Source organism: Bombina bombina, chromosome 6, assembly GCF_027579735.1.
Source record: "Bombina bombina isolate aBomBom1 chromosome 6, aBomBom1.pri, whole genome shotgun sequence".
Classification (NCBI taxonomy): domain Eukaryota; kingdom Metazoa; phylum Chordata; class Amphibia; order Anura; family Bombinatoridae; genus Bombina; species Bombina bombina.
The window spans coordinates 835482591-835507498 of NC_069504.1; the positions used below are offsets into that span (position 1 = coordinate 835482591).

The window sequence follows — 24908 nt, forward strand, 5'->3', positions numbered from 1 at the left end:
TCACTAGCTCATGGACTCTTGTTAATTACATGAAAGAAAACTACAAGCCAATAAAAAATAACCACACTTTTAACAGTTTTTTCTTTTTTTTTTTTACCAATTATCCAGTATAGTCCTAGAAAACTTATTATGTGCAAAACATTAAGTCAAGTAATGAACTCCTCAAGTATTGAACGCCATTTTCATCTGAAACGTTTCTGCGGCCGAAATTTCGGTACATCCCTACTTTAGATTAAGCTGCAAATATCCTCCTGCACCCTTCATGCAACAGTAAAACGTTATTATAAAATTAATATTGTTTCTGGTCACTTTGAAATGGCTAACAAGCTCTGCCCAAAGATGACATCATGACCTGGGCTGCATCTATGCTTTCTGCTGAAAAGCACCGACAGTCTGTTGAATCCAATTAGTGAGTCTTTTGTAACAAGTGAAGCCTTTAATGCAGCCCAGATCGTGATGTCATCAGTGGGCGGAGCTTGGCAGCCATTTTAAAGTGACTAGAAACAATTGCCATTTTAAAATAAAAAGTTTTTTACTGTTACTGCTGCATGATATAGAAAGGGGCACAGTAAGCTATTTGCAGCTTAATTTAAGGTAAGACTTTAAAGGGACACTGAACCCAAATTTTTTCTTTTGTGATTCAGATAGGGCATGCAATTTTAAGCAACTTTCTAATTTACTCCTATTAGCAATTTTTCTTTGTTCTCTTGCTATCTGTATTTGAAAAAGAAGGCATCTAAGTTTTTTGTTTGTTTCAGTACTCTGGACAGCACTTTTTTTTATTGGTGGGTGAATTTATCCACCAATCGGCAAGGACAACCCAGGTTGTTCACCAAAAATGGGCCGGCATCTAAACTTACATTCTTGCAGTTCAAACAAAGATACCAAGAGAATAAAGAAAATTTGATAATAGGAGTAAATTAGAAAGTTGCTTAAAATGTCATGCTCTATCTGAATCACAAAAGAAAAAAATTGGGTACAGTGTCCCTTTAAGGTTACTAAAGTGTAGACTGTCCCTTTGTGTTCCAAATGACTTGTTATACCTACTGCATAGGATTAAATGTATGGGAAATGATTCCTTCATGTTTATTATTGTATTTTAATTAGCTGATTTTGCTCATTATAAACATCACCTGTTCTCAGAACATGTCCGTAACAACGATTTGAGCCTGCAAGTAAAGCAGACCTGATAATGTTATCGGATAGCTATTGAAATGCTAATTATTGCACAACCAGCTATTCAGATACAAATGCGCTCTCCCCCTCATACCCCCTTCTATGGTCTCCGATTTACATAGCTTTCCTACGGAAAAAACAAAACAAAACTGTATGCTTACCTGATAAATCCATTTATTTTATGGTGGTGAGAGTTCATGAGCCTTTACCCAAAATTCCAAAATCACTGAATCCCTCCCACCTCTCTGGTATGCCAGTCTGACGCCAAGAAAGAAGAATTAGAAAGGTCAGAAAAGGACAAAGCAAGGAAAATAAGGTGCAAACTAGAACTGCAGCAAAAATAATTACATTTAATTGAACTGGGTGGGTCTCGTGGACTTTCACCACCTTGAATTTTTTTTTTTTTTAATCAGGTAAGCATAAATATTGTTTTCTTTCATAAGGTGGTGACAGCCCACGAGCCATTACTCCTGAGAAGAAATACCCAAGATGTGAAGTCCACGAGTAATTTTGGTGGGACAAACATTTTTGAAAAGGCAGGCACCTCATTACCAGACACTGCTGTCTGTAGGACTTTCCTACCAAAAGTATCTTCAGAGGATGCAAACACATCAAAGTGGTAGAATTTAGAAAAGGTACCCAAGGATGACCATGTTGCTGCCTTGCACATTTTTTAAAGCCTAGGAAGTGGAAACTGATCTAGATGAATGGGGGTAATGCGTTTTGGTGGAGACTTTCCCGCTTCCAAGTAAGCCTTGTGAATCAAAAGTTTATGAGAGCGCATAGTGGAGCATAGGCAAATATTAGAACAAAAAAATTGGACACACCAGTTGCCTGTCATTTTATAATGGCTGGGCATAATGTGTCACAGCTTCGATTTAAAGTAATAGAACTAGTTCATAGCTCCAGATGTAGTGGTGATAGGAAGACCAAGTTAAAGAAAAGGGAAATATTTTGGATTTTCTATTTAGATACATCAGCCCCAAAAGGCATGAATAAAGCGATAGATTGGTCCCTTTTCCAATAAGCATTGAAATTTGTACACAGTTTTGATTCTGTTATGTTGAGATGGGCTAAAAGGGTGTGCTCTTGAACTGTACAAAAATAAGGTTTATCATCATTTTTTGAATCACAGGGAGTGAAGTATTTTGTCCACTAGGTGGTATAAGTTTACAGAAAATCAGGAGTAATAGAAGAGTGAAGGGTTAACAGAGTTAGCCTCATTTTGAGAGCTTTTAAATTTGAACCCGTGTAATGCAGTATACAACATGATTAAAATGGACATAAAACAAGTTGGGATAGAGACAAAATAATATATGTACATTAATTAACCCTTTCTTTTTAGTTTCCGATTTGTGCAGCTCTAACTCCCCCCACACAATTCATTTTATGACTGTAGCTATATTCATTGCTGTTTTGGTAAAATGCATAAATGAATAGAGATTATCTGCTGGAGCATGCCTAGATGCTGTGAACTCAGTTGAAATACAATGCCTGTGTCTAAACACTGATACGAGGGGTGGAGCACAGTGTCCAGACAGCATGGCTATTTTAAGTATTTTTGCAAATTATTTTAAAATACTTCCAAACAATTTTTAAACAATTTTTTTATGCAAACTATTTTTTACTTAATTCGCCTTTTTAGGATATGCACAGATCTCAACCTGTTTTATGGCACTTTTATGGGATAAAACCTGAAACGTTATCACTTTTTGCTGTTATCCTTGCATTGGAATGCAATAAAAGATTACTTTGATTCAACACACTGTGCTGTTGTACTTCGTTTTGTGAAACAAAAATTTTAGCCAGGAAGTTAAATTAACAGCTGTGGCCGTTTTACCTTTTTTTGGACATGAGAAATGAACAAAAAATTTAAAGGGTGGTATAAAATCCTTAGTAGCTGTAAGTAGGATTTTCCTGCTCTCACTACATTCTAATTATGTAGGAGCCTGTCTTTAGACTATTGTGGACAAAGGGACGGGACTACAATTACCCGATTGATGTTACCTAAAGAAACACACTTTCTGTAAAACAATCATATTTAGTTCTTAAACCCGCCTTATTTCGGTGAAAAATAAGATAAGGAGGCTTGCAAAAAAAGAGCAGACAATTCAGAAACTTGTATGGCAGAAGATGTCTCTAAAATAAACAAGACCTTCCAAGACAGAAGCTGAATGTCCAAACTAAACATAGGTTCGAATGGAGGAACCTGCAAAACTGTTAGAGCCAAATTAAGGTTCCAAGAAGCAACTGGTTTAATCACTGGTCTTATTCTGACTAAAGCTTGAACAAAGCTCTGAATATCAGAATGTTTAGTAATTTTCTTGTGGTATAACACAGAAAGAAAAAAACTATGACCCTTTAAAGAGCTGGCAGATAAACCCTTATTCAAGCTGAGAGACTCAAGTTCTGATTACAGGGACCTTGAGACAGTAGGTTGTGACGTACTGGAAGATGCCACAGAGGAAAGCAGGATATCTGTACCAGATCTGAAAACCAAAGTTCTGCGTGGCCAAGCTGGAGCAATCAGAATAACCCATGAGAGTTCCTGTTTTATCCGAGCTATCACTCTTGGCAGGAAAGATGCAAGCAAGACAAAATGACCAAATAACTGCTAGAGCATCTACAAACTCTGCCTAAGGATCCCTGGACCTTGCACAGTATCTGGGAAGCTTGTTGTTTAAAGGGACAGTGCACAGATACTGATCTAAAAATCCAGTATATAACCTTTTTAAAAACAAACATACTTAGAAACTCCCAGTTTAGCGCTATTGATTAAGTTAGACTGGGACACCCACTGAAAGGGGCTGAAAAAAAACAAGAAGAGCAGAAACTCCCCCCAATTCCCTGCATATGAAAAGACAGATAACATAAACAGGAGCCAGCAGTAGTCTGTAAACGCATGTATACATCTGACACTGTGAGGCTTGTTTAGGAGTCCGAAAATCATCACAATGTTAATAAAAAATTAAACAAAAAACTATACATTGTGTTGAAAATAATAAGCAATATCTGTCTCTGTTTTTTGCAGTGCCTTGTGAGGTCTGAATGGGTTAATTTGTATGTGGGCATTATTAGTCAGGAGTGGCCAGTCTTATTTAATGGGGCTATAAAATGTAGCTAGTTCTGAGTGTATGTCTGTTTATTTTTTCTAAATCTAATCTTTTTCTATCCTTAAAATAGAAATTCTTGAATTCCAGCTAGTATCAGTAAACACTTAAGTTCCTGGTTATCTTGTAAACCATAAATTAGTAAGCTTGTAGAATGATATGCTCTCTTTGTAAACATAAGGAATGTCTCATAAAAAGTAGACACTAGATAATCCCTGACCTTTGCCCTTTTTCTTGATATATGGTCAAACACAGTAAAACCTACAATTCTGATGTGTAGAACTGTTATTTACTTATGTTGTAAGTTGTAACCATATTTGTTAAAACCCTTGCATTTTTTTAGCTAGCCAATCATAAACTGTAATAGCCTAGATGTGGAATATATAAATACCTGGGAAGGGGACTGACCCCCCCAGAGAAAACTGTATTGTTTCTCTCCATACTGCAGTGTGTAATCAATAAACAAACTCTTTTTAACCTGTCTTGGTCTGAAGAAGTTATTCAGTCCAGGGTGAGAATAACACCAACAGTCGTTACAAAAAGACTTCCAGATGGGCTATATAAACTCATCATCTACGAAAAATGTAGTGTACAATGTCCTTTTAAACAAGAAGCCATTAGGTGTATAACTGGAAGACACCATCATTTTACAATCTTATTTAAAACATCCAGATGAACAGACCATTCCCCCAGGTGAGGAGATTGACAACGAAGAAATCTGCTTCCCAGTTTTTCACACCCGAGATGTGAATTGCAGAAATCATACAGAGATTATTCTCTGCCCAATTCAAGATTTGAGTGACCGCCATCACTAGGGAACTGCGAGTTCCCCCTTGAAGATTGATATAGGTCACTGATGTGACATTGTCTAATTGGAATTGCATATAAGTCTCTTCTTACATAGAGGCTAGCTCTGAAGGGCCCTGATAACTGCACAGAGTTCCAAGATATTTATTGGTAACTTCACCTCATGAGGAGACCAAACTCATTGTGCTCTCCTGGACCCCCATACTGCACCCCAACTCGAGAGAGTTACGTCTGTAGTGACTATTGACTAGATTGGGTGTACAAAGGATGCCCCCAGAGAAATGGCACGGTGATTTATCCACCAGGACAGAGACTGTCTCACCTTGAAATTCAAGAGGATTCCTTGAGAAAGTTGCATGTAGTCCTTGCACTATTGACATAGCATGTGAAAAAGTGCAAAATAAATAGCATCTGATGCAGCAATCATCAGTCCTAACACTTCGATGCAGTGAGCTACTGTGGGGTTGGAAAGAGACTGAAGTTTCATAGAAATTGAGTCTATAATGAATCCTAGGAAAGAGACTCAAATTTGAGGATAAAGAGAACTCTGGAATCTTGATTCTCCAACCATGCTTGTGAAGAAACAATAAAAGTCTGTTGGTATGAGATACAGCTAACGATGGACCCTGAACCAAGGTATCGTCCAAGTATAGAGCCAACAAAACACTTTGAGCTTTAATTAGAGGAAAAAGGGGCTTCAAATGGAAGAGTAACAAATTGTGTCCTGAAAACCATAGAAACATGTAACGGCTTTGTGGATAGGTATATGAAGGTAAGCATCCTTCAAATATTTTGTGGACATGTATTGCCCCTACTGAACAAGAGAAAGAATAGTCTGAATTGTTTCCATCTTCAAAGTAGGAACCCTGACACAGGTATTGGAACTATCACTCCCATAAGTTCCAGATCCAATACTGATTAAAAGAAGCATTTTGCATTTTCAGGGTCCTTTGGAAGATGAGACAGAAGAAACCGTTCTCAGGGATGCCTTAATTGGAAACCTATTCTGTATCCCTATAAGACTATATTTAGAAACCCGGTATCTTGAACAGAATGACCAGGCTCGCTAAAAAAAGGCTTAATCTGCCCCATACCAGAAGAGAATCTAGATCGGGGGCTGCACCTTAATGCTGACTTTGTAGAGAAAGAAGGCTTTTTTGACTGTTCCGCCTTGTTCCAACTAGGACTGGACTTCAATGATGATCTGAAAGATTCCTACTTCTGTTAAGAGGAGGAGGATTTTTGTTTCCTAGATTGACAAAAGGAATGAAAACAACTATTTTTTTCTGATCTTTCCCTTAGATTTCTTCACCGCAGGAAGAAAAGCTATTTTTTTTTTTTTTAAAACCATATCAGCTGACCATGATTTCAGCCACAAGGCCCTTCTCATGAAAACTGTGAATGCCATATTCTCAGCATTAATCTTGATTATGTCAATAATCACATTGCAAATTAATGCATTAGCTGACCTTAGAAGTTTCAAACAAAGTAAAAAATATACATCTCCAGAATCATCTGATAATTGATCAGATAAATTGACACACCAAAGAGTAGATGAAGCTGTACCGCAAGCAATGCTAATAGCAGATCTGAATAAGAAACCAGCTTGCTGGAAAGCATTTCTATAAAAGTATTCCAATGTTCTTTGAAAAGATGTAATGTTCTCAAAGGGAATAGTAAATGTGTTTAGCTAAAGTGGACATTGCACCATTCACCTTTGGTATTGTTTCTTGAAGCACTACGCTAGAAGTCAACAAGGGAAACATCTTTTTAAATTTTGAGGCCAGATTAAATAGAATATTGGGCGTGGACCACTCTTTGGTAATTATTTCAGGAATAGCCTCTGGCACTTGAAAAACCTCTGGAGTCTTAGCAGCAGGTTTGAAAATCAAATCCAACTTCTTAAAGGGAGAATTAAAGTCAAAATTAAACTTTCATGATTCAGATACAGCATGCAATTATAAACAACTTTAAATGTAATTCTGTTATCAAATTTGCTTCTTTCTCTTTGTTTTTTTGTTGAAGAGTAAAACTAGACAGGCTCATAAGAGCTCAGGAGTGTGCACATGTCTTTAGTACTCTATGGCAGCAGTATTTTGCAACATTATATACCAAAGTTTGAACATAAAAGAGGAAGAATTGTGTGTCTTTATCAGTGACTGACTCCTGATCATCTGAAGTTAATTCACCTTCAAAAAACGAACCTGTGGTGTCAACAGTCAGATTAATTGAAAAGCTGTTTAGCTGATCTGATCTTGTGAGATTCAGAAGTGTTAGATAAACTGGCTGTAGGTTGAATGTCAGATGCCGTCCTTTGGAGCTTACTGGAAGGAGACATAGCCACCAACATCCCAGAAACTGTAGAGAGCACAAAAAAATCCTTAAATCCTGGAGAAAAATCTGAAGAACTTCCCTGTGTAGAGCAGGCAGAGGGAGGGAAGAGCAGCATTGGTCTGATTAGAATGCATAAAATGACCCATACAGGAATTACAAAGCTGAGCTGGGGATGTTACAGGTATTAGATTAGAAAAATACACTCAAAGTGAGTAAATAAGAGGTCAGTGGATCTACCCTTTAAAGGATCTACATATGACAAACGTTAGACCACACAACAGAAGATTATTAATAAATTTCATTCCAAAACACAAGAAAAGTGTAAAAGCTCAGCGACTATAAAAGAAAATCCAAGAGACTATGATAAGCTGAATAGAGATACTCTAAACGCACAAAAAATAATAATACATTAAATAAATTAAAGGGACAGTCTACACCAGAATTTTTATTGTTTTAAAAGATAGATAATCCCTTTATTACCCATTTCCCAGTTTTGCATAACCAACATGGTTATAATAATATACTTTTAACCTCTGTGATTATCTTGTATCTAAGCCTCTGCAAACTGCACCTTTTTTCAGTTCTTTTGACAGACTTGCAGTCTAGCCAATCAGTGCCTGCTCCCAGATTACTTCACATGCACGAGCATAGTGTTATCTATATGAAATATGTGAACTAACACCCTCTAGTGGTGAAAAACTGTTAAAATGCAATCTGAAAGAGGTGGGCTTCAAGGTCTAAGAAATTAGCATATGAACCTCCAAGGTTAAGCTTTCAACTAAGAATACCAAGAAAACAAAGCAAAATTGGTGATAAAAGTAAATTGGAAAAATGTTTAAAATTGCATGCTCTATCTTAATCATGAAAGTTTATTTTGGCCTAGACTGTCCCTTTAAGTACCTGGCTGTGAAGTATGAAAATCTTACCCCCTCCACACCAACATGCAAGAATGCAGGTAAAACAGGTAGCGATGGCCGCTGCCAGCTGTCAGGTACCTCAAAAGTGCAGAAGAAAAAGAAAAGGCAATAAAGCACAGCTTAAAATGAACTACATTGCTGCCAAAACAACTATGCTCTGTAAAATAATAGTAAGGAGTGAAGCACACTAACCCGAGTTGAAAGCACAACTCGGTAGTGTGAGGGGAAGATAAAGCCAGTGTGAGTTAAGAGGAAAAAGGAGCACACTCAAAAGAACGGATATGCTAGGAGTGCTGACAGCCCCAGCACATGCTAAACTGAAAAAAGGTGGAATACGCAAAGCAGTGCTAACAGAGTAAAAAAAATAAACATGGAATTAAAGGGACACTGAACCCAATTTTTTTTATTTTGTGATTCAGATAGAGCATGCAATTTTAAACAACTTTCTAATTTACTCCTATTATCAAATACTTTTCATTCTCTTGGTATCTTTATTTGAAATGCAAGAATGTAAGTTTAGATGCCGGCCCATTTTTGGTGAACACATTGTGTTGTTCTTGCTGATTGGTGGGTAAATTCACCCACCAATAAACAAGAGCTTTCCATGGTTCTGGACCAAAAAAATAGCTTAGATGCCTTCTTTTTCAAATAAAGAAAGCAAGAGAATGAAAAAATGTGATAATAGGAGTAAATTAGAAAGTTGTTTAAAATTGCATGCTCTATCTGAATCACGATAGAAAAAATTTGGGTTCAGTGTCCCTTTAAATAAAAATATGTAAATTTCAGAGATACATAGCTTTAAAAAGATTGTAAAATACATTCATTTAACATTTAAAAAAAAAGTTCACTAAGAAAATCTCTATAGACTGCAAATATCCTCCAATAGACTAATAATGTTATAAGAGCATAGTGAAAATTTGGTGATGTCTGTATGTATGTACAGTATTGGGTCTCAAGGCGCTGCTCATTTTATCGACCTCGGAAGGATGAAAGGCTGAGTGGTTGCTACAGAACTCAGCCACAGAGCATTAGCATGCTGAGCTATCTGTCCAGCTGTTCTGTATAATAAAACTGTCCCCTGGCTAGATGTACCATATAAGTATGTACCTGTTAATAGCCTGTGGGCTGTGTGAGTGCAAAATGTGTCTTTTAACTTACCTAATATGCACCCACTTTACCGTGCTTACCCGCTGCAGAAAAAATGCTTAGAGTAGAAAGTGCATCCAGTGCTATATATGTAAAAGAAGAGGACGATGCTAAAGGACTGGTCCCTGCAACACCGGTGGCAGGCTTATGACTAAATATAAAAAGAGAGAGAGATGCACTCAGCTGAGACAGAACAAAAGCTAGAAAAACTTCCGTGCCTTTTCATTTTAGAGTGCCACTCAGGGTGCATACTCTTTTAGCACACTATTCCCCTTTACAGAGAAAAAATATCCTGTAGCATATCAGTCTGACCCTGCCCAATGACAGTCCAGCACCGAAATACCAGGCAATTCTTCTCTGAACAAGAGAAACAACAACCCCAGACGATCGTTTCGGCCTTCTGTGGGCCTCGTCAGTGAGGTGCAGTTGCATCTCTCTAAGGGCATGTGTGCAAGGAGTCCACGTTTGGTTTCCCCTTTTACTCTTAGGGAGACCTAAGAGCAATTTGCATAAGTGGACCTCGCCGGGGATCGAAACTGCAACCCTCGGGTTGCTACAGAACTCAGCCACAGAGCATTAGCATGCTGAGCTATCTGTCCGGCTATTCTGTATAATAAACTGTCCCCTGGCTAGATGTACCATATAAGTACGTACCTGTTAATAGCCTGTGGGCTGTGCAAGTGCAAAATGTGTCCTTTCACTTACCTGATATGCACCCACTCTACCGTGCTTACCCGCTGCTGCAGAAAAAATGCTTCCAGTAGAAAGCCCATCCAGTGCTATATACGTAAAAGAAGAGGACGATGCTAAAGGACTGGTCCCTGCAACACCGGTGACAGGCTTATGACTAACTCATCAGTGTAAGTAATTGTGTCACTGCCCAATACTTCAATCCTCCCTCTGTCCTAAGTAGTAGCTCTCTGAGGGGAAAAATTAGCCCCTAATCGGTCTGAGGACCCCTCTCAACAAAGAATCACAAGCACATCAATTCTTTACCTTCCTCATGTAGAGGCAAAAATAAGACTGACTTAGTAGAGAGGTGGAAGGGATTAAGGGCTCTTAGAGTTTTGAAAATCTTTGCCTCGTAGTGGCCAGTAGTTGAAACCCAGGAGTAATGGCGTGTGGACTCCCACTGCCTTATGAAAGAGAGTTTGTTACCTATATTTTCAGTATAGGTTGGGGATACAACAGGAAAAAGTAACTATTTAAAATAACAAATAGATAAATTAGCTGTTTGTAGATAATTATGTATACTCCAGCAGATAAAATGGACTGCTGGGAAAACATTAAAGTGTAAAATTTTAGTGTACAATGTCCCTTTAAGTTTGGAAATTATGTGCTTTTCCATTTCAGAAAATTACAATTGCACAACCTGACCTTGACGTATGTCTATAACTGGCATCAGCAGGTTTGATTTAATAAAGTGCAAAATAATAGAGATTTTGCTAATGAGAATGGCAGGCACTTCTATTCCAGATTGGCTCCTTCAAATAAGGAATGTGGTGGGTGGAGTTTGGCTATTTAATAACAGTTGAAAAAAACAAGGTGTTAATGAAATAGGGTCTTTCCAAATTATAAATCTGCCTCTACACCTCAGTGGGAATTCTAGAAATGAACTTCAAACTCATATATCGGTGGTACTTGACTCCAGCTACACATGCTTCACATTTGGTGGACCTGTGACAAATTGGAATCACTTTGGACCGATGTTATATCATTTATAAATGGTGTTTTCCATCAGATTGCAGGAGGAACCTAGCATTCTGAAATTTTACTCCTTGTATAGTGCTAAAGCTCTAATCCCACAAAATTGGGGGTCCCCGAAAGAGCCTACACTAGGACAGTGGGAACAACAGGTATCACATCTACTACAACTAGAGAGACATCACTATTTGCATACAGGCAGAGTAGAAACTCGTGAGTTAATGTTGGAGCTATGGAACTCAGCTATTATGTGTCTTAAAGGGACAGTCAACCATAGAATTGTTATTGTTTTAAAAAACAGAATTTATGCTTACCTGATAAATTACTTTCTCCAACGGTGTGTCCGGTCCACGGCGTCATCCTTACTTGTGGGATATTCTCTTCCCCAACAGGAAATGGCAAAGAGCCCAGCAAAGCTGGTCACATGATCCCTCCTAGGCTCCGCCTACCCCAGTCATTCGACCGACGTACAGGAGGAAATATGCATAGGAGAAACCATATGATACCGTGGTGACTGTAGTTAGAAAAAATAATTCATCAGACCTGATTAAAAAAAAAACAGGGCGGGCCGTGGACCGGACACACCGTTGGAGAAAGTAATTTATCAGGTAAGCATAAATTCTGTTTTCTCCAACATAGGTGTGTCCGGTCCACGGCGTCATCCTTACTTGTGGGAACCAATACCAAAGCTTTAGGACACGGATGAAGGGAGGGAGCAAATCAGGTCACCTAAATGGAAGGCACAACGGCTTGCAAAACCTTTCTCCCAAAAATAGCCTCCGAAGAAGCAAAAGTATCAAATTTGTAAAATTTGGCAAAAGTGTGCAGTGAAGACCAAGTCGCTGCCTTACATATCTGGTCAACAGAAGCCTCGTTCTTGAAGCCCCATGTGGAAGCCACAGCCCTAGTGGAGTGAGCTGTGATTCTTTCAGGAGGCTGCCGTCCGGCAGTCTCATAAGCCAATCGGATAATGCTTTTAAGCCAAAAAGAAAGAGAGGTAGAAGTTGCTTTTTGACCTCTCCTTTTACCAGAATAAACAACAAACAAAGAAGATGTTTGTCTGAAATCTTTAGTAGCCTCTAAATAGAATTTTAGAGCACGGACTACGTCCAAATTGTGTAACAAACGTTCCTTCTTTGAAACTGGATTCGGACACAAAGAAGGTACAACTATCTCCTGGTTAATATTTTTGTTGGAAACAACTTTCGGAAGAAAACCAGGCTTAGTACGCAAAACCACCTTATCTGCATGGAACACCAGATAGGGCGGAGAACACTGCAGAGCAGATAACTCTGAAACTCTTCTAGCAGAAGAAATTGCAACCAAAAACAAAACTTTTCAAGATAATAACTTAATATCTACGGAATGTAAGGGTTCAAACGGAACCCCTTGAAGAACTGAAAGAACTAGATTTAGACTCCAGGGAGGAGTCAAAGGTCTGTAAACAGGATTGATTCTAACCAGAGCCTGAACAAACGCTTGAACGTCTGGCACAGCTGCCAGCCTTTTGTGAAGTAAAACAGATAAAGCAGAGATCTGTCCCTTCAGAGAACTTGCAGATAATCCTTTCTCCAAACCTTCTTGTAGAAAGGATAGAATCTTAGGAATTTTTATCTTGTTCCATGGGAATCCTTTAGATTCACACCAACAGATATATTTTTTCCATATTTTATGATAAATCTTTCTAGTTACAGGCTTTCTAGCCTGAATCAGAGTATCTATTACAGAATCTGAAAACCCACGCTTTGATAAAATCAAGCGTTCAATCTCCAAGCAGTCAGTTGGAGGGAAACCAGATTCGGATGTTCGAATGGACCTTGAACAAGAAGGTCCTGTCTCAAAGGTAGCTTCCATGGTGGAGCCGATGACATATTCACCAGGTCTGCATACCAAGTCCTGCGTGGCCACGCAGGAGCTATCAAGATCACCGAAGCCCTCTCCTGATTGATCCTGGCTACCAGCCTGGGAATGAGAGGAAACGGTGGGAATACATAAGCTAGGTTGAAGGTCCAAGGTGCTACTAGTGCATCCACTAGAGTCGCCTTGGGATCCCTGGATCTGGACCCGTAACAAGGAACCTTGAAGTTCTGAAGAGAGGCCATCAGATCCATGTCTGGAATGCCCCATAACTGAGTTATTTGGGCAAAGATTTCCGGATGGAGTTCCCACTCCCCCGGATGGAATGTCTGACGACTCAGAAAATCCGCTTCCCAATTTTCCACTCCTGGGATGTGGATTGCAGACAAGTGGCAGGAGTGATCCTCCGCCCATTGAATTATCTTGGTCACTTCCTCCATCGCCAGGGAACTCCTTGTTCCCCCCTGATGGTTGATATATGCAACAGTCGTCATGTTGTCTGATTGAAACCTTATGAATCTGGCCCTTGCTAGATGAGGCCAAGCTTTGAGAGCATTGAATATCGCTCTCAGTTCCAGAATGTTTATCGGGAGAAGAGATTCTTCCAGAGACCATAGACCCTGAGCTTTCAGGGGTTCCCAGACCGCACCCCAGCCCACCAGACTGGTGTCGGTCGTGACAATGACCCACTCTGGTCTGCGGAAGCTCATTCCCTGTGACAGGTTGTCCAGGATCAGCCACCAACGGAGTGAATCTCTGGTCTTTTGATCTACTTGAATCGTCGGAGACAAGTCTGTATAATCCCCATTCCACTGTCTGAGCATGCACAGTTGTAATGGTCTTAGATGAATTCGTGCAAAAGGAACTATGTCCATTGCTGCAACCATCAATCCTATTACTTCCATGCACTGCGCTATGGAAGGACGAAGAACAGAATGAAGTACTTGACAAGAGCTTAGAAGTTTTGATTTTCTGACCTCTGTCAGAAAAATCCTCATTTCTAAGGAATCTATTATTGTTCCCAAGAAGGGAACTCTTGTTGACGGGGACAGAGAACTTTTTTCTTTGTTCACTTTCCATCCGTGAGATCTGAGAAAGGCTAGGACGATGTCCGTATGAGCCTTTGCTTTTGACAGAGACGACGCTTGAATCAGGATGTCGTCCAAGTAAGGTACTAATGCAATGCCCCTTGGTCTTAGAACCGCTAGAAGGGACCCTAGTACCTTTGTGAAAATTCTCGGAGCAGTGGCTAATCCGAATGGAAGTGCCACAAACTGGTAATGCTTGTCCAGAAAAGCGAACCTTAGGAACTGATGATGTTCCTTGTGGATAGGAATATGTAGGTACGCATCCTTTAAATCCACCGTGGTCATAAATTGACCTTCCTGGATGGTAGGAAGGATCGTTCGAATGGTTTCCATTTTGAACGATGGAACCCTGAGAAATTTGTTTAGGATCTTGAGATCTAAAATTGGTCTGAATGTTCCCTCTTTTTTGGGAACTATGAACAGGTTGGAGTAAAACCCCATCCCTTGTTCTCCTATTGGAACTGGATGAATTACTCCCATCTTTAACAGTTCTTCTACACAATGTAAGAATGCCTGTCTTTTTATTTGGTTTGAAGATAATTGAGACCTGTGGAACCTTCCCCTTGGGGGTAGTTCCTTGAATTCCAGGAGATAACCTTGAGAGACTATTTCTAGTGCCCAAGGATCCTGAACATCTCTTGCCCAAGCCTGAGCAAAGAGAGAAAGTCTGCCCCCCACCAGATCCGGTCCCGGATCGGGGGCCATCCCTTCATGCTGTTTTGGTAGCAGTGGCAGGCTTCTTGGCCTGCTTACCCTTGTTCCAGCCTTGCATCGGTCTCCAGGCTGGTTTGGGTTGAGAAGTATTACCCTCTTGCTTAGAGGATGTAGAATTAGAGGCTGGTCCGTTTCTGCGAAAGGGACGAAAATTAGGCTTATTTTTAGCCTTAAAAGACCTATCCTGAGGAAGGGCGTGGCCCTTTCCCCCGGTGATGTCTGAAATAATCTCTTTCAAATCAGGACCAAACAGTGTTTTACCCTTGAAAGGGATGTTAAGCAATTTTGTCTTGGAAGACACATCCGCTGACCAAGACTTTAGCCAAAGCGCCCTGCGCGCCACGATAGCAAACCCTGAATTTTTCGCCGCTAATCTAGCTAATTGCAAAGCGGCATCTAAAATAAAAGAGTTAGCCAATTTAAGTGCTTGAACTCTGTCCATAACCTCCTCATACGAAGATTCTTTATTGAGCGACTTTTCTAGTTCTTCGAACCAGAAACACGCTGCCGTAGTGACAGGAACAATGCATGAAATTGGTTGTAGAAGGTAACCTTGCTGAACAAACATCTTTTTAAGCAAACCCTCTAATTCTTTATCCATAGGATCTTTGAAAGCACAACTATCTTCTATGGGAATAGTAGTGCGTTTGTTTAGAGTAGAGACCGCCCCCTCGACCTTGGGGACTGTCTGCCATAAGTCCTTTCTGGGGTCGACTATAGGAATAAATTTCTTAAATATAGGGGGAGGAACAAAAGGTATGCCGGGCCTTTCCCACTCCTTATTTACTATGTCCGCCACCCGCTTGGGTATAGGAAAAGCATCGGGGGGCACCGGAACCTCTAGGAACTTGTCCATCTTACATAATTTCTCTGGAATGAACAAATTGTCACAATCATCCAGAGTAGATAATACCTCCTTAAGCAGTGCGCGGAGATGTTCTAATTTAAATTTAAATGTTACAACATCAGGTTCAGCTTGTTGAGAAATTTTTCCTGAATCTGAAATTTCTCCCTCAGACAAAACCTCCCTCCTGGCCCCTTCAGATTGGTGTGAGGGTATGTCAGAACAGTTATCATCAGCGTCCTCTTGCTCTTCAGTGTTTAAAACAGAGCAATCGCGCTTTCTCTGATAAGTAGGCATTTTGGATAAAATGTTAGCAATAGAATTATCCATAACAGCCGTTAATTGTTGCATGGTAATAAGTATTGATGTACTAGGGGCCTCTTGTGTGGGCAAAACTGGTTTATACACAGAAGGGGATGATGCAGTATCATGCTTACTCCCCTCATTTGAGGAATCATCTTGGGCAATATCATTATCTGTGGCATCATTGTCCCTACTTTGTTTGGACACTATGTCACAATCATCACATATATTTAAATGGGGAGAAACCTTGGCTTTCATACATATAGAACATCGCTTATCTGATGGTTCAGACATGTTAAACAGGCTTAAACTAGTCAACAAAGCACAAAAAACGTTTTAAAATAAAACCGTTACTGTCACTTTAAATTTTAAACTGAACACACTTTATTACTGAATATGTGAAAAAGCATGAAGGAATTGTTCAAAATTCACCAAAATTTCACCACAGTGTCTTAAAGCCTTAAAAGTATTGCACACCAAATTTGAAAGCTTTAACCCTTAAAATAACGGAACCGGAGCCGTTTTTACATTTAACCCCTATACAGTCCCAGGTATCTGCTTTGCTGAGACCCAACCAAGCCCAGAGGGGAATACGATACCAAATGACGCCTTCTATAAGCTTTTTCAGTGGTTCTTAGCTCCTCACACATGCATTTGCATGCCTTGCTTTCCAAAAACAACTGCGCATTAGTGGCGCGAAAATGAGGCTCTGCCTATGACTAGAAAAGGCCCCCATCTGAAAAAGGTGTCCAATACAGTGCCTGCCGTTTTTTAACAACAATCCCCAAGATTATAATAACTATTAAGAGTTATAATCTGCCAAATATGCTTAGCAAAGTAATCGTTTTAGCCCAGAAAAATGTCTACCAGTTTTTTAAGCCCTTATAAAGCCCTTTATTCTTTTACTTAACCCCTTAATGACCGGACCATTTTTCAATTTTCTTACCCTTAATGACAATGGCTATTTTTACATTTCTGCAGTGTTTGTGTTTAGCTGTAATTTTCCTCTTACTCATTTACTGTACCCATACATATTATATACCGTTTTTCTCGCCATTAAATGGACTTTCTAAGGATACCATTATTTTCATCATATCTTATAATTTCCTATAAAAAAAAATATAAAATATGAGGAAAAAATTGAAAAAAACACACTTTTTCTAACTTTGACCCCCAAAATCTGTTACACATCTACAATCACCAAAAAACACCTATGCTAAATAGTTTCTAAATTTTGTCCTGAGTTTAGAAATACCCAATGTTTACATGTTCTTTACTTTTTTTGCAAGTTATAGGGCCATAAATACAAGTAGCACTTTGCTATTTCCAAACAACTTTTTTTCAAAATTAGCGCTAGTTACATTGGAACCCTGATATCTGTCAGGAATACCTGAATATCCCTTGACATGTATATATTTTTTTTTAGAAGACAACCCAAAGTATTGATCTAGGCCCATTTTGGTATATTTCATGCCACCATTTCACCGCCAAATGTCATCAAATAAAAAAAAAGTTCACTTTTTCACAAATTTTGTCACAAACTTTAGGTTTCCCACTGAAATTATTTACAAACAGCTTCTGCAATTAAGGCACAAATGGTTGTAAATGCTTCTTTGGGATCCCCTTTGTTCAGAAATAGCAGACTTATATGGCTTTGTGGTTGCTTTTTGGTAAGTAGAAGGCCGCTAAATGCTGCTGCGTACCACACGTAAATTATGCCCAGCAGTTAAGGGGTTAAATTAGGTAGCTTGTAGGGAGCTTGCAGGGTTAATTTTAGCTTTAGGGTAGAGATCAGCCTCCCACCTGACACATCCCACCCCCTGATCCCTCCCAAACAGTTCTCTTCCCTCCCCCACCCCACAATTGTCCCCGCCATCTTAAGTACTGGCAGAAAGTCTGCCAGTACTAAATAAAAGGAGTTTTTATTTTTTTTAATAAAAAAAAATAAAATGTTTTAGCTGTGATGGACTCCTGCCTTAGCCCCAACCTCCATGATCCCCCCCCCAGCAATCTAACCCTCTCCCCTACCTAATTGCCGCCATCTTGGGTACTGGCAGCTGTCTGCCAGTACCCAATTTGCCCCCCAGAAAAGTGTTTTTAATTATTTTTTATTACTAATTTATTTTTTTCTGTAGTGTAGCAGCCCCCCACAATACCCCAACCCCCTCCCCCTCCCAGATCCTCATATATATATATTTCCCCCCCTCTTCCCACTCATTGGTGTCAGTGTGGGTAGGTGATCGCGGGCGTGCGCGCGCACTCGCGCGCTCCCGGCACCCGGCGTGCACATTGCACTAACAGGAGCCGGATGCCGGGTAGCGATGGGCCGCCCACCCGCCTCCCAGTTGCGCTCCCACCCACCAACGAACCGGCCGCATCGCTACCGGTGCAGAGAGGGCCACAGAGTGGCTCTCTCTGCATCGGATGCTTTCTAAGGGTATTGCAGGATGCCTCAATATCGAGGCATCACTGCAATACCCTGAGAGCTGCTGGAAGCGATTGCGATCGCTTCCAGCACTCTCTTAGACAAGTGACGTACCAGGTACGTCCATTGTCACTAACTGCAAGTTTTTGCAGGACGTACCTGGTACGTCACTTGTCATTAAGGGGTTAATCTAAGAAAATGGCTTACCGGTCCCCATAGGGGAAATGACAGCCTTCCAGCATTACATAGTCTTGTTAGAAATGTGGCCAGTCATACCTCAAGCAGAAAAGTCTGCCAACTGTTTCCCCCAACTGAAGTTACTTCATCTCAACAGTCCTGTGTGGAAACAGCAATCGATTTTAGTAACGTTTGCTAAAATCATCTTCCTCTTACAAACAGAAATCTTCATCTCTTTTCTGTTTCAGAGTAAATAGTACATACCAGCACTATTTTAAAATAACAAACACTTGATTGAAGGATAAAAACTACATTTAAACACCAAAAAACTCTTAACCATCTCCGTGGAGATGTTGCCGGTGCGACGGCAAAGAGAATGACTGGGGTAGGCGGAGCCTAGGAGGGATCATGTGACCAGCTTTGCTGGGCTCTTTGCCATTTCCTGTTGGGGAAGAGAATATCCCACAAGTAAGGATGACTCCGTGGACCGGACACACCTATGTTGGAGAAAGATAGATAATCCCTTTATTACTCATTCCCCAGTTTTGCATAACCAACACAGTTATATTAATACAGTTTTTACCTCTGTGATTACCTTGTATCTAGGAAGCTTCTTCCAGCCCCCTGATCACATGACTGTGACTGCTTATTATCTATTGTCTTAAATTTAGCATTGTATTGTGCTAAATCTTAAATAACCCCCTGTGCCTGAACACAGTGTTATCTATATAGCCCACGTGTACTTTCTGTCTCTTTGTGTTGAAAAGAGATTTAAAAAGCATGCGATAAGAGGCAGCCCTCAAAGGCTTAGAAATTAGCATATGAGCCTACCTATATTTAGTTTAAACTAAGAATACCAAGAGAAAAAAGCAAATTTGATGATAAAAGTAAATTGGAAAGTCAATTAAAATTAAAAGTCCTATCTGAATAATGAAAGTTTAATTTATGAATATATAACAAAGCCAATGGCACTACCAGTAATTATTTTAAACAAGGCCTAAGTGTCACCCTTGAATAACAGCAAATTAGTAATCTCTAGTTTATTTCGGGTGTAGGTGCTAATGTATTAATAGCCATTTACTTTACAACTTGTAGCAAGAAGACACTTGCTCACAAAAGAATACATATTATAGCACTCTAGGCTTGTGAATGTTGAATGCGATATGTAATTAACTGGGTTACAAGATATTGACATATGCTAGTGAATTCAAATTAAAATATGCAGCAAGTGTCTTCTTGCTACAAGTTGTAAAGTAAAAAGTTTAATTTATACTGTCCCTTTAACTTTAGACTACTGCAGTAGTCAGCACTCTCCTTCAGCCCCTCATTTCCCTTTCCACCCCCCTATTTCTCAGGCAGATTCACTATTGTATGTTTTTGAGATCGTATAGTGTTTTTGTTTAATAATACAAACTTATCTACATTTAATGATGATACTTTTGGACTTTTTCTTTGTTTTGTACTGACTTACTGAAGTAAAAAAGACTGAGCTATAGATCTAATTGTGATACAGTCACTGGACCAGCATATTTTTTAATCTTCTTGATTAGTTTATTGCACCCAAGAAAGATTATACCATATCTGACTACTACTGGTTTTTAGTATTGTGTACATAACCTTTGTAAGCTACTTTACTTGGTATTGCATTTCTGTATCCTTTCATCTTCTTTATATAAACTGGATTTCACTTCTGGAACTTTTTTCTTGTTTGGAATGGCATATTTAAAAGGGACAAGCTACTCAAAGGGATTATTTTATTTTAAACAATAATTATTCTTATTACCCATTCCCCAATTAGGCATAACCAACACATTTATATGAATATAGTTTTTACCTCTGTGATTATCTTGTATCTAAGACTCTGACTGCCCCCTTATTTCAGTTCTTTTGACAGACTTGCATTTTAGCCAATCAGTGGTGACTCATAGGTAAATCCACAGAATGTTATCTGTGTGGTACACATGAAATAGCACTGTCTAGCTGTGAAAAACTGCCAAAATGCACTGAGGTAAGAGGAAGCCTTCAAGGGATTAGAAATTAGCATATGAGCCTACCTAGGTTTAGCTTTAAACAAAGAATACCAAGATAACAAAACAAATTTGAAGATAAAAGTAAACTGGAAAGTCGTTTAAAATTGCATTAAACTTTCTGAATCATGAAAGTTTAATTTTGACTAAACTGGTCTCTTTAAAAGTTTGTCCTGCCCACTACCTAAGGATTTAATGAATCTAGACCATTTACTCATATCTAAAATGGTGTGTGTAGCTAATACAGAGAGTATTGCACATGCACAAGGTAACAAATACTGTATTCCAGTTCTCCTTGGAATACTCTTTAACATGTCACCCTTTCATTTATATATGTCCCTAATTGGCCCCACCAAATGGATAAGATAAACAATACTCAAGATTATTTTAAGGGGTGTGTCCCTGGACTGCAAAACAACACAAACTTTAGTAACAAAATGCTAGTTTAAAAACAGCATTATTATACAATGAATAAATGCTTTAGTTTGTTGAAGCATGTCAATTTTGCGTTACTGACCTATTTTATATTTGGTCTTATGCAGTCACAGCAAAAGAGATAAGAAACATTTTAAGCTCTTTAATAAGTAGAACCCTGGTGGCACAACCCAGCAATTTAAAAAATAAATAATAAGCTTAAAAAAAAAAAAAAAAGGATTTTAGAGCTTATAAAACACATTGTGCATTTAAATAATAAATAAAAGCAATTTTTCAATATACTTCCATTAGCAAAAAATGCTTCTTGTAAAAGTTATTACTGCAATGGAACACATATGCAATGTTATGCACATTTCTATCCCTTACAGTATGCATATATCAAATGACTTTAAAAGTATCTTTAACAATAGGGTTTATTTACAAAAGTCACAACAAAACAAATGAATGAGGGGATTTTGTTACTGTGGCAATTTGAGGAATAATATTACCTGGATTGTGAAATAGCTTCAATGCTCTCTGTGGTTTTCTGGAAGCAAAGGGATACACAATCTGTGATGTAGAATAAAACCTAAGTGATGGTTGTTGCGAATAAATCCTAGAATACAAACAGTACAATATTGGTGTCTACAACAGTATATTATTGCACTTACAGAGTTAACAGTTTAAGAACATAAAAAGGAAAATTCACAATCATAAAATGTTGAAACATTAGACTAACAGGAAAATATATCAAGCAAACTACAGGCAGACAAGGTCATAAGCATAGAACCGGTCTGCTTACAATTGACACTTACGATGCAGCATCGCTTGGGGAAGTTTAACCCCTTGCGCATTTTTGATGTAGGTACTACGTCATACAGTATTTTGCCCAGCTTACTGTGCTGATCTAGTACCTAAGTAAAGTAAAAAAGTGCAGGTTTTGGTCCCCGCTGTCGAGCCACAACAAGGAGGCAGAAGGAATCTGCTTTCATATGTAAGGGAGCACTGATTTTGCCTGTGATGATCGTGGGTTGGTGCCAGTGGGTGGTGTGAGAGGGATGGTGGGAAGCGGCTGGGTGGGTCCCTAAACTATTGCAAATTGGTTTGGAAGGGAGAGGGAGAGATGAGTCCATACACTAAAGAAAAAATGTAGGTTGGGGTTTGGTCCCTATACTACCGGAAAAAAAATAATTGCTTGGAGGGAAGGGGGATCCCTACACTACAGAATTAAAGTATAATAAAAAAAATTCAATAAAAAAGGCAGTAAGTTCTTACTGGCAGACTAGCTGCCAGTAAGAACTATGGTGGGGAACGGGGGTGGGGGGGTAGAGAGCTGTTTGGGGAGGATCAGGAAGGTATCCCTATACTACAGGAAATACATTTAAAAAAAAAATAAGAAAGAAAGAAAAAAGCCCTAGGCTGCAAACTGGTAGACTGTCTGCCACTACCTAAGATGGGGGGGGGAGCTGCTTGGGAGGGATCAGGGGGTAGGAGGTGTCAGGTGAGAAGGTAATCCCTACAATACAGCAAATATTACTTTCAACAGATACTGTAACTGATTAACCCCTTCACTGTCTGGAATTTTAAAAAGCATGCTGTGCAGCTATAATTAGCGGCCTTTTAATAAAAAAATAAAAAACAATGGCAAAACAAAGTCTATTATTACTGAAAAAAGGGGATCCCAGAAAAGCTTTTACAAAAATTTGTCTTATTATTATGACTGCAGTAGTTGTGTGTAAATAATTTCAGTGATAAAACCAAAGTTTGTCAATTATTTTTTTTATATGATTGCATTTATATACCAAAATTGGCCTAGATCACTGGTTTCCAAACCGGTCTGCAGTCCTTCCTAACAGGCCTTGTGTGAAAGCAGTTAAAATAACCATGTTTACTAATCAGCTGATTATTTCACCTGTGCTCTAGTTCAGATATCGTCAAAATCTGGCCTGTTAGGGAGGTGTGAGGACAGGTTTGAAAAACACTGGCCTAGAGCAATACCTTGGGTTGTCTACTTTAAAAAACATAATTTATGCTTACCTGATAAATTTATTTCTCTTGTAGTGTATCCAGTTGTTATGAGCTGCTTATTCTATTTTCATTATTTTATATGTTTAACCAAACTTTTCCTTTTCTTTTACTGTACTATTCTCTGAAACTGCAGATATATTACTTCTGTATTTTCCAGCAATTCACTCCTGACCTAATAAATGATGTATCTTTAACAACTTGCTTTTAGCCTAAAAAGTATATATCAGTACATCTTAAAGTTATGGCTTCTCCCATACAAAGTTTTCTAAATATCTGAAACTCAAGATAAAATCCAAGGCTTCTCTGTGCAGTATCAACTTCTGAATCCAATTATCCAGCTAGCCTCTGGTCACATTCCAAGAAAACATATCTCCCAAATTTTAACATAGAGGACCTGTTTTTTTTTCCCTTTCCTAGTAACCACTAATCATGTGAGATTTATTGGCCAATCATTATCAGCCAATTAGCTCTCTGCTTTGTAAGGAACTGTAATAGTATAAAAATGCATGTATATGAAAATGTGTTAGTCTTGCGTTGCTTTGTTTTTGTGCTGGGACACTGTTGCAACAGTGTAATAAAGATTACCTCTCATGAGGTGAGCCCTTGTTTGATAAATATCTGGTCTGGACCTCTTTATTACTGCACCTGAGACGAGCTCACTCACGACAGTAACTTGGCGACTCTGGTGGGACGTGCTTCAGGTCGACCTTCCGTGCCTCCCTGGCTGGGAACCAACATCTGCGCGCACCCATCTGATTCAGGTCTATAGCTTACCTGTGGGAGGTTTTGTCTTGTTGGCCAGGGAGTCCCGGGGGGCGATAAGGGAGTACGTCCTGAGGAACAGACCACAAACAACGGACGCAATCTACCCCTTGGACCATTCTGTGAGTGTCTTCTGTGTTCATGTACGTGTAATATATGTTGTGGGTCTTTTACCCTGTTTTTGTTTTATATACTGGATCACTAATAAATTCAGTGGGACATCTGTCTGGCAGTTAAACACCATTAGGGTGCCAGCCCACTATAAAATAAAGTTTCAGGTGGTAGGGATTTTACAGAGGCAGAAATAGTGATCCAAGACATATTGTGACTTGAGACTATAGTGCTAATCTCTCCCGCTAAGCAGGGACGTTGAGGTAGTGTCCGTCCGGTAACTGCAGGGACTTGATTGACTATAGTGCTAATCTCTCCCGCTAGGCAGGGACGTTGAGGAAGTGTCCGTCCGGTAACTGCAGGGACTTGATTAGGGATTAAAGTGAGGTGTGGATTTTGAGGAGTTAAAGTGCCCCTGTTTTTGGTTGAATTTTTGTAGACTGGGCACTTTGTCATCAAAATTTACATTCACTTTAAGGAACAGGGATATAATAATGGGATCCCGGCTGTCTAAAGTAGACAAAGACTCTCCCCTTGCTAAAGTATATGCAAATTAGGGAAAACTCAGTACTGCTTGGTTAAAAAAAAAAAATAGAATTTATACTTTGTGCACAGAGCTCTGAGTTTCCTATACTCTCAGCCTTGATCCTGAATTATGGTGGCCGAGATTTGGGTCCTTTGAGCTCCCTAAATTAATTGCCCTCCGCAATCTTCTGGTTGATATATGCCCTGACCAGATGGACTACTATTATCTGTTTGAGAATAGTAGGGTTGCGGACGTCAAAACCCAAATGAAAATGTGTTTTCTGTATTACTAAAAGTTTCATGTATGTTAACATTGCTTTAGAATAAATGCTGGGAGTGAAATATTTGAGGTATGCGAGTTGATAAGAATTTTTGTGTACAATCGCTGCAAAAGAAAGCTGGCCTTGATGTTTGATGCAGGCTGGAGCTGTGTGTGTAT

The 24908-nt window shown here is 39.2% G+C and overlaps 1 protein-coding gene across 1 annotated transcript in view; it reads right to left on the reverse strand.

The window, feature by feature from the left end:
- The window catches only part of NFU1 (NFU1 iron-sulfur cluster scaffold), a 132764-nt gene that overhangs the window by 93145 nt on the left and 14711 nt on the right, over positions 1-24908 (reverse strand). Inside the window, exon 2 of the mRNA XM_053718211.1 lies at positions 21553-21659. Coding sequence (XP_053574186.1) covers positions 21553-21659 — 107 coding nt within the window. The remainder of the gene's footprint in view (positions 1-21552; positions 21660-24908) is intronic.